This window comes from Eurypyga helias, unplaced genomic scaffold (genome assembly GCF_000690775.1).
Source record: "Eurypyga helias isolate BGI_N326 unplaced genomic scaffold, ASM69077v1 scaffold14675, whole genome shotgun sequence".
Lineage (NCBI taxonomy): Eukaryota > Metazoa > Chordata > Aves > Eurypygiformes > Eurypygidae > Eurypyga > Eurypyga helias.
Genome location: NW_010249621.1, coordinates 44,490 through 56,733, shown reverse-complemented (window position 1 = coordinate 56,733; position 12,244 = coordinate 44,490). Strand labels below are relative to the sequence as shown.

General features: G+C 39.3%; 1 protein-coding gene across 1 annotated transcript in view; it reads left to right on the top strand.

Moving 5' to 3' along the window:
- Nucleotides 1-683: 683 nt before the first annotated feature.
- LOC104509478 (ankyrin repeat and KH domain-containing protein 1-like) overlaps nucleotides 684-12,244 on the top strand; it is a gene marked incomplete at its 5' end in the record, with an annotated part of 54,820 nt that continues 43,259 nt past the window's right edge. The window contains 5 exon segments of the mRNA XM_010151433.1: nucleotides 684-905; nucleotides 5,278-5,416; nucleotides 6,071-6,218; nucleotides 7,274-7,507; nucleotides 8,991-9,085. Coding sequence (XP_010149735.1) covers nucleotides 684-905; nucleotides 5,278-5,416; nucleotides 6,071-6,218; nucleotides 7,274-7,507; nucleotides 8,991-9,085 — 838 coding nt within the window.

The window sequence follows — 12,244 nt, the reverse complement described above, 5'->3', positions numbered from 1 at the left end:
ATATCTGACATGTAAACGAGTGGGGTAAATAACGTTCTTATTGTGCTATTCCGCATTGGCCTTCAGCTTCAGTCTTGGAACAAAGAAACAGTTTTTAAGAAAGAAACTGTTAAAAAAAGTTCTTGAGCCTAAGCATTTCTACTGTGTAATGTTAGCGTAGGGGGTTTTCAAGTATACTTAAACTATTTGAAATTGTGTTTCAGAATTTTTGTGCCTGTAGCAGCTGTACAGTTTAGAATGTTTAATTATTGGGAATTTACTTAAAGTTTTTTCCTACTCTTAAAAAAGAAAATTTACATTAGGTCTAAGTCCACTTAATTTTGAGTGGAGTTCAGTGGGAAAGGGGTAATAACTTTACATTTTAAATTGGAAAACTCCTCACATTCAGAAACTATTAAACCAAGCCTGTGGAATAATATCTGTTTCCCAAACTTCTGGTTTTGGGTTTGACCCCTGCACTTATCTTTATTCCCCTGAGATTTTTTTTTTTTTTTTTAATTCATAGCTATGGGTTGGGAGTTTGGGACAGGTGATGAAACTGTTGGTTGAAAAATAATTTTCTTATTGAACTTAAATGTTCAGGTGTTCGGCAAATGTTAACAGTTACTTGTAAGTAGCTGATTCTCTGGCATGTTTGCGAATGATTTTTAACTAATGGTGCATGTGTCTGAAATCTAAAATAGTGTCTTTGCATTTCTTTTGTGTGACTTTCATACTAACCTGACTGATGAACGAACATACACTGAAGGAATTGGTAAATTGTCCACTGCCGATGGTAAAGCCTTCGCAGATCCCGAGGTTCTAAGACGACTGACGTCCTCTGTCAGCTGTGCACTGGATGAAGCTGCTGCTGCATTGACGCGGATGAGAGCAGAGAACAATCACAATGCAGGACAAGTGGACAAGTATGTATTGATCACTCCCTGCCCCCAGTTTCACAACTACAGAATGTAAGTTTGTATATTTAATCTCAAATTCAGTTAATCTTATACTTAGTACTTGGTGACGTATCTGCTCTAGTACCAGCAGAAGTACAGTTATTGTACCTGAAGGTGTAACTACTGTCCCCTCAGGTTATTGGCTTCAAAGTGTAAGAAAAAAGTACAAAAAATTTATTTTTTAACCTGCTATTCTTTCTGTGTAGTGGACAGTTAATTTCTTTTTCAGAACCAGGTTAAGTTCTTAGCTGTAGAAGAATTTGTGATAGTTCTCTAAATACTGCCTCAGCATACTTAATTGGAAACTAATTAATGTAGTTCATTGTATTAAAAGTTGAAAGACCGTGCTAGTACTTACAGGGCAGCGATTTGCCCTGGGATCTTGCTGAGGAACTTGGGGGAAAATGAAACTGTATTATCTGATAAATTTTCGTAACTGATAACTAATGAGGACAGCATTTAACGTCCATCATGACAGAACTGAGGATTTGTCCTGCATCATGAAAAGCTTTCTTCTGCATTGGTAATTTAAAAGCATCTTTAGAGCCTGAAATATCTTCTACTCTGACAAGTGATGGAAATTGTTCCTGAACTGTTGAACTTCAGATCCAGTCTGAATTGATAGTCTTGCATTTCCTTTCCTCTTGAAATTCAGACTTGGGATTTGCAAAACATAGCGCCTACAATAAGGGCAGTAGTCTTGAGTCATTGCTCAAAATGTAAATGCAAATATAGAAGTTTAATTTCCTAACTGAAGCTAGAGAAATTACTTGTAGATCAAAACATGTGGAGATGAAAATATGCTGGGGAAGCATGGTTGAGCATAAAAAGGAAGGATACCAAAGATGGAAGTAGGCCAGGGGAATATAGAGACCATGTCCAAGCATACAGGGATTCGATTAGGAAAGCTGAAGCCCATCTGGAGCTGAATCTGGCAAAGGGCATGAAAGACAAGGTATTATAGTGTGAGTGTAACAGCTGCAAAAGGAGGATGAAGGAAGGTGTGGGCCTGCCTCAGAATATGGCCGGGGGCTTAGTGATAGGGATAGAAGAGGAAGAGGTAGGAATGCTGCCTTTGCCTTGGGCTTTACTGGTGAGATTTGCTTTCAGAAATCCCAAGCCCCTAAGATGATTGGAAAGGTCTGGACCAAGGAGGGGGCTAGTCCTTGTTTGCTGTTAGGTCAGAGGGCATTTAAACAGGTTGGACACAGTCCAGTGGACAAGTTCATGGTACCTGTTAGGATGCACCCATGAGTACTAAAGGGGCTGGCTGATGACACTGCAAGGCCAATCTCAATATACTTGAAAGGTCATGGGGAATGAGGGAGGTTCCTGGGGACTGGAAGAAAGCAAATATCATCCCTGACCCCAAGAAGGGCAAGAAAGGAGATCTAAGGCGACTTATAGGCAGGTGAGCCTCACTTCAGTCCCTGAAAAGGTGTCGATCCTCCTGGAAGCTATTTCCTAACACTGTAAGTACAAAATGATGATAGGAAATAGTCAGCATGGATTTACGAAAGGGAGATCAAGCCTGCCCTTACAGCCTTTTACAGTGAGATGGCTATGTTGGTAGAAGAGAGGAAAGCAGTGGCTGCTGTTTAACTTGACATTGGCAAGTCTTTTCATGCTGTATTGCACAGCATTCTGTGGGAGAAGCTGATGAAGTACAGACCAGGTAGGTGGACAGGGAGGTGGATTGAAACCTGTCTGAACTGCTAGGCTCAGAGTTGTTAAGTGGCTTAAAGTCCAGATGAAGGCTAGTTGCTGGTGGTATACTCCAGAGGATGATACTGGGGCTAGCAGTGTTTTGCGTCTTCATCAGTGACCTGCACAATGGTACAGAGTACTTACTCAGCAAGTTGGCAGATGATACGAACCTGAACCTGAAAGGAGTGGTTGATGGACCAGATGTTTGTGCTGCCATTCAGAGGGACCTTGACAAACTGGAGAAAGTCATGAAATTCAACAAAGGGAAATGCATATGGGGAAAAATACCTCTGTGCATTGGTACAGACTGGGGCGGCTGAATTGCTGGAAAGCAATTTTGGAGAAAGATTGGAGTTTTGTGGTGGACAACAAGTGGAACATGAGCCAGCAGTGCAGCTTTGGAGCAAAGGTCAAGAGCATCCTGTGCTTCATTTGGAAGATGGTCTCAGAGTCATTCTTGTCACTTTTACAAAACGTCTTGGAAATATCTCAAAGGGAACCTGAGCAGAGAGCAAACTGGAAGACCTGTAGAGTTGCCTGGCTCAGCTAGAATCAACCATGAGTTTTGTTCTTAATAGCTTTTTCACAGAGCCTGTTTGGTTTCACAGCAGTTCGGTATTACCTGAGGTGGCTTAGGGTCCTCTTACGAGAATGATGGATCTATTTCAGGATTTGTCTCCCAGGTTATGGTGTTGGGTGGCTCCCATTTCTAACAGCTAAACTGTGTGTGTGCAAAAGGTTGTGAATCTTCACCCTCTCCTCGCATCTGAACACGGGAATCTGAGCTGTAAATGTCAGATTACGTGTGGGTTGCAGCAGGGCTGTGTAGCTGACTGCTGGTGCTGTGAGCACACAGCTCGCTCTCCTACCTCAGGAGAAGGTGGGAGGTTGGATAGTGTATTGCAGCCTTTTAGTGCGAACCCATTGCTTCAGTATAGGGACTTGACTATGTAGCTGAATAATAACCTTTACCAAACTACCAGTTATTTTGCTTTTAAAATACTTAGTGATTATAAAGCAAATGTAAGTGATCAAATAACAGGTACTCTCTTCAGGTCAGATATCAGCTTTTTGCTAGTACAGTTTACTTCGTTTTGGCTTATATGGCAAATTACTTCCTTTTAAAATAGGTACTTAATGTAGTTTAACCATTACAGTCTTAGAACAATTGAAACTTGTATGCTTTCCTGAGGGAACTTTGTACTCAAATGGCTATTTTCGTCATTATGAGTGAATTTTTGTCTTCTACAGACGAAAAGTAGAGGTTTGAGGTTTTTAATGAATCTGAGTATACTAGTTTTTATTTTAAGAAACAAGCTTCCATATCTTGCAAATAAAATAGGCTGATAGGAATTAATCACATACAGTCCAGTACTGTTCATATCAGAAGTCTCTTCCTCCCTTCTCCTTCCCTCCAGGGCATTAACTGTGGCTTGGTTCTCAGTGGGAGGGGAAACATGATTCCTTGCATATACTTTCTAAATAAAATGATGTCAGTTGGAGAAGTGTAACCAAGTTGGTACCCAGCATGACTTGCTCTTGTTTACACTTGCATTTAGCAGTACTTTAATGGTTGTCTTTGCTGTTAGTCTTTTTGTATAGAAAAGTATTAAAGGACAGGTGTCGGTTTGAAATAGATTGAAGCTCAGCTCACCTTTTTCAAGATTTGTTTAGTGTGCTTTCCTGGGTCTCAGGGGAAATAGCCATTCTCTTCAGAGGTTAATGATGGTAAAAGTAGTGATTATAGACATCTGAGCTTTTAGGTGCGAAGAACTTGGGGTTTGGCTTGTCTTTCTGTCTGACTTTTAGCTTGTAATTACCACTTATGAGGTTGTTTTTTTTAAGGATGAATTAGTAGTGCTCCATGTAGGATTTGTGGTGTTATTGCCGTTTAAAAATGTGCAGTTAACTGACTTATTTCATCCATCTGAAAACTTCTGTAATATGCTTTTAACAGTGCGTGAAAGGAAACATAGTAAACTTCTGTAAGGCTCCTTTCCTTTCTTCCTTTAAGATGTCATTAGGTAAGGTAAGGATTTTTCTTTAAAATGGCTGCTTAAATTAAGACACTGGTGTTTTCAATTAAAGGAAAAAGCTTTAGGCTAATGAAGAGAAGGACATAGTCCCACTACAAGAGAGACAGCTGTTAGGAGTTTGTCTTGTAGCAATATTCATTATTAGTTGTCTCTGTGATACTAGGCTGTTCACTTTTTGGCTCTATCTCTACTAGAAATTTGCCTTGGTATCTACAGTCAGTAGTTGGTCGTAGCCATAACCTCTGTGCCTGGTATTCCAGCAAAGTGTGTGTAGCATCAGTGAGGTTTACTTCTGTGCCTTGCACACACCACAAATTACCTAGTTTTGACTACCCTTCTCTGCACCTAGTCTATATGCGAGCTTAGGATGAGGAGAAGAGCTAAAGGTCTTTATCTCCATTTCACTTATGGAAATAATGTGTATATATATACTTTGTGTTTTTAAAAAAAAAAATAAATCTGTCAGGTATATATTCTAATGAGGCTTAGTACTAATGTCACAAGTTTTTAAGTAAAGACTTCTCCCTTGCATATGAAAGCTACCCATATATTGCAGATTTATGTTGAGCTTGTTCTCTGGTAACTGATTTTCCCAGTCGCAGTTTGGCAGAAGCATGCTCAGATGGGGATGTAAATGCTGTCCGGAAGCTGTTAGATGAAGGAAGAAGTGTAAATGAACACACTGAAGAAGGGGAGAGCCTCCTTTGCTTTTTTTGATATTATGAACTGGCACAAGTAAGTAACAACTATAATCACAATTAAAACTTTGTGAAGCATTGTCTAAGGAGCTTCTTTGATAGGTAAACACTTTAGCTATTCTGATTATAATATTTTTTTAATATTCTCTGCAGAATATCAGTTAATACAACTTATTATGGGCTTCCTACTATCATTGTCTTTTTAATGGAATATGCTGTCATATATACCTTTAGGTTTAAGGGACTTGTCTGAAGCATGTGTCTTGTGTTTTATGATGTATCTACTTTTCTGACATTGTTGTAGATGCAATCAAGCTGTTTTACCAAGCAGACATTGAAAGAGGATCTAATATAGCAGCAACATCAAATACAAGTGGTTACCTTCTAAAAACTCATGCCTCAGTCACTCAATCCCTTTTAAAATCATATCTGTATCAACAGTGCATTCATTTGTGTTAATTTTTGCCATTCGTACTTGTGTACCCAAGAGCAGAATTTGTGCTCTGGGTGATATTTCGCAAAGTGGGCAGCTTTGTTTTGGTGCCCGTGACTTTTGAAAATGTCAGTATTGCACTGTTACCTAAGGTTGGTCTTAGCGGATATGAGCAAATGTAGAAAAACAAGCCTGACTGAACTAAAAGCAAAATGTTGGTGTTACAAGGTATTCATTAAAGTGAACTTTTTTCTCCAGGTGCTACTAGCAATGCATGCGAATGTTGAAGATCGAGGAAATAAAGGAGATATAACTCCCTTAATGGCAGCCGCCAGCGGAGGCTATGTAGATATTGTTAAGCTTCTCCTTGTTCATTGTGCAGATGTCAACGCACAGTCTTCAACAGGTAACTGGGAAGCAGGAACATAAAGAATTACTAAGACTGACACATAAGACATGCAACAGTTCTGAACATCTGTATTTGTCCGATAGCTTCATTCACAAGAAAACGTGACAAGAACCATTAAGAATAAACCACATACATAGCAGTTGTGTTCAGAGTCTTACCTGTCCGTTACTAAAGACTGTTTTTAATATAAACTGTAATGGAAAACACTGTTCTGTGAGAACCACTGTGGTGTTAGATGACCAGAAAAATACATGAAGTTCAGTTTTTCTCATCTGTATAATCCAAAATTGTCCGTTAAGACAACCATGGGACACATCTGGTCAAGAGCAGTTGCTTCTGCCTATTGCTTTTTACCAAAGAGAAGGTACAATTCTTTGAGCGTCAAATGTTGCCTACATTGCTGATGCTTGAACACAGCTTAACAAACCTTGCTGAGAGTATTAATCTGCAGTTGGATTCTGCTAATATTAAGATAGAATTTAAGCTGTGTTCAAGTTTTAAAGAAGTCAGGTGTCTGAACTATGAAATGTTCTTGTGTAGCCATATTTGGCAGAACTTACCTTAAAATTGACCATAGCATTTAGAACATGAGCCGTATGTGACTGTCTGTAGTTTATGGTACCAGAGTTTTAAATTATAAATTTGGTTTCATCCAGCCAGTTTTTCAGGGGATTACAGGATACTGTCTTAAACAAAAAAAACCCAAACACCCCACCCCCCAAACTCTGCAGTGACCATTGGTATTTTTGTGTATGTACTTGATTGCTGTGTGTGTGCTGAAGTAGGAAACCTAATAATAATAATAATATTATTATAATTGGCTTAGCATTAAAACTCTCTCACATTATAGTTATGCTGGGATTTTATACCCATCATGAAATTACTGGCTGGAGTAACATTGCTGTGAGGTAAAAGGCTGCTGCTAGTGATGTACTTGGTTTTGTTCAGAGCCGTTAAAACTTAATTTCCTTTCCTGTTAAAACTTGATTTCCTTTCCTGTATTAGGGGAGTGGGTGATGGAAAGGGCTTTCATGTGAACTTCTTCTCTGCAGGGAACACAGCTCTCACTTACGCTTGTGCTGGGGGCTTTGTTGACATAGTGAAGGTGCTATTGAAAGCCGGTGCTAATATAGAAGACCACAATGAGAATGGGCATACCCCCTTAATGGAAGCAGCCAGTGCAGGTCATGTTGAGGTTGCGAGAGTATTGCTGGAATATGGTGCAGGAATCAACACTCACTCCAACGAGTTCAAAGAAAGTGCACTTACACTTGCATGCTATAAAGGTATTGTCTCTTGCCTTGTTTTGTATTTTTGCTTAGATTTATTTGGTAGGATTTGTCTAACTAAAGCTTCCAGCCATATTTTGAATATTTTCTTAAGAATTTTGAATTACAGGATTCTGGTTTAAGCTCAGTGTCAGGAAATGCTCATCCACAGTGTAGCGATGCTAAGCCTGTCTGCTTGTGTCCAAAAGTGGTGGACATGTTTTGGACATTGCATATGAAAACTTGTGACTGGCTGCGTCCAAGCTCGTGCTTTGACACACCACCACTCTCCTCTTCCCCTACTACTGCATTCCCTATTTCTTTCAGATTCCCACCAACTGTCTGCAGGTTCTGAACATCTCTCTTAGCTAAGTTAGAACAAATGTTCCTGGAATACCTAATGGGGTGAAAACGATGGTATTATGGATATACTGGATACTTTTCCTTCAGTGTAATTTTGGAAGATGTCTACGAATTGTTATTTATTATGAACTTTTGTAGACTTAATTTCTTTTGTTATTTAAAGTTTTTGTGTAAAATAGCTTAGTGCAGTGGTAATCCAATATATTTCCCAAGCGTATTTCTTCCAGAAACCTCCATAAAATTTCCAACAATTGTTTTTGTTTCAATAGAAGCTTTAATGATGTGGATCATTGTCATAGTAACTTAAGGTTCTGTCTCTGTCATTAGAAGTGGAGGATACATACTAGGTACAACCATTCTGAAAACTTGCACCTGAATTTGTCATGGATTTTCTGCAGCATGTGGTAGTTCCTTGTAAAGAAATTTCAGTAATAGTATTTCTGGGTATGTTGGCGGGGCATGTAATGTAAATCTTTATTACCTGTATTATCTTTGGGGAGAATGTTGTTTTCCTAACTAAGTCTTGCCTTGGAGAAGGATGCTCATTGAGATGGTAAAATGTATCACGTGTAAGGGACAAATGCTAAAACGCCAGAAGCCATGATAGAGTTGAAAACAAGTATTGGTCAAGTTCAGTAGTAGCTTTTAACAATAGTGTCAGCTAACATAATGTGACATAATGTGTGTATCTTAGTTCTCAGAAATATGTCTGAATGCTGTGATTAAATAGCTTTAGGTTCAGACCTACATGGACCTGTCTTTAAAGATAATTCCCCCCCATTCTGTGCTGCCTTGGAACACTGAAATGTATGTCATTGTACAGTTGAATAAGGAATAAGCAAAGTCTTTTGTAGCTTGATGTCACAAGGAAAGGTTCCTGTTGTGTAAACTTGAATTAGAGGCCTGTCTTCTTCTCATAGTTGCCCAGTATTGCTGGGAAAGACTGTCTGAAGTCTGGCTGTCTGTTTTGCGTTTGTATTTTTTAGAGTGCTTTAAAAAAAGCAGGTTTGCGAATTATAATTAGTAAAAACTGTAATAGCAAACTATGAAAAACTAAATTATTTCAGTGTGTAGTGGCTGTTCTACTGAACATTTGTGATATTAAATGCTTATTTATTTTGATCTGTTTCGTTTGAAGGCCATTTAGATATGGTTCGTTTTTTGCTTGAAGCTGGAGCTGATCAAGAACACAAAACCGATGAGATGCACACGGCACTAATGGAGGCCTGCATGGTAAATAGCCTTTATTTGTACTGCTCCATGTTCAGTGAGGGAGGAATAAAATACGTGATGAAATAGAGTGAGCCTTTGTTAACAAACTGTTTTGGGTCTGCGAGTGTGTTGGTTTTCATCATAAGAAAGCCTTTGCTGTAGTTGTCACAGGTGGCCAGTTTCTCAGTCTAATTGGTTACAGGGAAAGATGATTCTGATTTTTGGGAGTGTGATGTGTTTTAAATGTTCTCTCTGTGAAGCATAGGGGTAAGTAATCTGCCATGTAGTGAAGCTGTAGGTTGAGCCCAAGTCACTGTTTGTTTTGCAGTGTAACAGTTTTCAACCTTTGCCTTTAGAAATAAGGTCTCTCAGGTTATCATGGTATGAGCCTTCCAGAATTGCACTGAGCTGGATGACTATTGCATTTCACTTGTCCTTTCAGCACTGCAGGAAGTTTTTTGCATGTAGAGATGGTTTGCTTTATTTCAAGTTTCTGTAAGTGGTGCTGTGAGGTTTTTCTTTTAAAAATAAAATGGTAGGTCAAAAGTAGTTTAGTTCTTGGGCAACTCGTATATCTTCAAAGTAGTCATTGAGGACTTTGACAAAGTAGTCATCCTTTTCTAAGAGCTTCATCTTAATAAAGAGCGTGCTGTTGTGTCAGAGCATATCTGCAGCCATTTTTGTCCAGAACTTAGGTGACCTTTTATCTATTCTTCAAGCTGGGAAACTTACTTGAAGAAAGAACATGGACCTTGTTTTCATAGGAAGCATAGTGATTGGAGGAAAACATAATTTGCTCTCAGTACCTATAATCCTTAGCAGGTTGACTGCAATGTTCCTCATTCTCCAAGAGCTGAAGGATCAAGTGTTCTTTCGGTGCAGTTGTGAGGTGATGATGCAAGTGACCAAAGTCAGAGTCTAACATCTCAAGCTGTGTTTATGTCTTCCGATAGTGAGATGGTAATAGTACCCTGAAATACTCTTCCCTGTGTGAAAGCCCAGTGCTAATAAGGAATTCAGAAGGATACAGTTGCAGCAGGTGTATGCTGTCACCTAAAGGAGATTGCAGCATGACTGCAAACTAAATGTTTTAATCAGCTCACTGTTCTGTTTAGATTTAGGCTTTTTTTTGTCTTTCACAGTGATATAGTCTGAGCACTGGGTTGACTTAAAGACTGTGAAGTGTCTTGCTTGGGGAAGGCAAAGTTTTGTGGGTTGCCTGCACGTTTTTGGCTCTTGGAAGTTTCAGACTAGTTTGAATTACAGAGTGTATTGATCTTTAAAAGCAACAGGGAGGAAATTGATCCACTGAAGTCCCAACTCCAAATAAAATGATGGAGTTTGTTCATTGCTGTCTTTCGGCTACACCCTTGCAGAACGGAACCGTTCCACCAAGTTATTGTTATTTTCCCAGTCTTCTGTTTTGCAATTAATGAATGCTGCAAATACAGGAAGCTGAGAGGTCTGATCGCTGATCATCAATTATATTGTAAGCTTTAGTTTGTTTTGATCACAATGGAGTCCCACACCTAGGATAATGCCTTTTGGTTAGATGAGGCTGTTGGCTTTTGGCCAGCTTCTCTGAGAACAGCAGCCTGACTTTAATTTACAGACTGATTACTGTCAGTCTTGGGTTACTTACTGTCTGCTTAGTGGTCAATTTAAGACAGGAGCTGTGTGTTTGATCTCCCTCTTGCCCCTTTTTCTATAGCTCTGTGTTAGCTGTTTGAGTTACTGGCTAACAGTTCTGGTGAGATCAGAATGGGGAACTAGTAGTTTGCTTGAGGCTGCTGTTCTTAATACAGAAGTTCTTCAGCTAGGGGGATTAGTGGAATTCTTAGCTTCATAAATTTATAAATCATCCCTAGGTATCAGGGCCCTAGCCTGGACACCTCTGGCTTGAATCTTGGGCAAAGTCTTCTAATGACTTTTTTAGACTTTTTTTTTTCCTTCCCCTTTAGTATTGCCCAGCTATTTAGATTTCCTTCCAATAACACAACACAAAAACATCTACTGTTTTTCGCTGACATGGGCCCTTTTTATGTCTCCCTCAGGAAGAATTGTTCTTTAGTTCTCTAGCAAAATCTGTCAGCATGATTTGGGGCTAGTTTAAAGAATTAATCCAGCTTAACTCAAATCCCAGGAGAACCACTGTGTCAGGTCACAGGGCTCTAAATCGTCAAAGCTGGCTGACAGTTTACTCCTTCTGGAAGAACCCTGTGTTTCTTTGGCAAACGGAGTGACTGAGGTGATGCACCTAGTTAGTACCTATGCACCTGAAGTATGCAAGGCAGCAAGTGGTTTTCTCTCCACTGAGAGATACCATAAGCATTCTTTGATTCAAGTCTTTTACTTGGCTTCCCTTTCCATCTTTAAGTTATCCTGTTAATTGTGTACGCTGAGGGAAGATCTAGTATGAACTGTCCTCTGATTAGACCTTCAGACCTTCTGCATCTCACTGAGCACTCTTTGCATAACTTGAACCTTCTGCCTTCAGTTGATGTAGTTTTTAATTTGTTTGTTTTCCAAGATCTCTTCTCCAAATTCTTCCACAAGTTTGGATCCCAGTTTCTTAAGTTATGTGGGAGGCAGAAACCGTGTGAGTGTTTCTTCCTTCCTAATGCCAAAGCTTCTTTGTTTTCCCCTTTGCAGAGGTATTGCGGCACTCTACAAACCACACCTTAGGTGAAACGTGGATTTTTGGTGCTTGGTGTATTTCAAGTAACTTTGAGCAGTTTAGTAATAGTTTTTTGAGAAGCTTGACAGCTACATTTATATGCTTTGATTGGTAAGGACTCAAACAGACCGCTCTGGCAATCCTAATTCTCTTCCACCCCTGGCAAAAATTGCTTCGGTCCCAGGGGCTTTTCAGTCTTCTTTAAGATTTATCCGAGTCTTCCCTCCTCCTGTTACCTACCTCATTGTAACCCACTTCAGTTTCTCTGCAGGTATCTTTCTCAGGATATAGAAACTGCCAATTGGACCTTTTTTTTTTTTGGTCTGTAGAAGCCAGAAATTAACTACAAAGAAAAAGAAGATTTTTTTTTTTTTTCCCCAGTGCTTGTTTTAGGGTTTAGTCATGAAGTGGGTTTATCACTTGTGATATTTGTTTGCTATCTTTATTACTTTCGTGTCCCAGGTATTTTGTTGGATATTTAAGGAAGTGTTATCCTACAACTC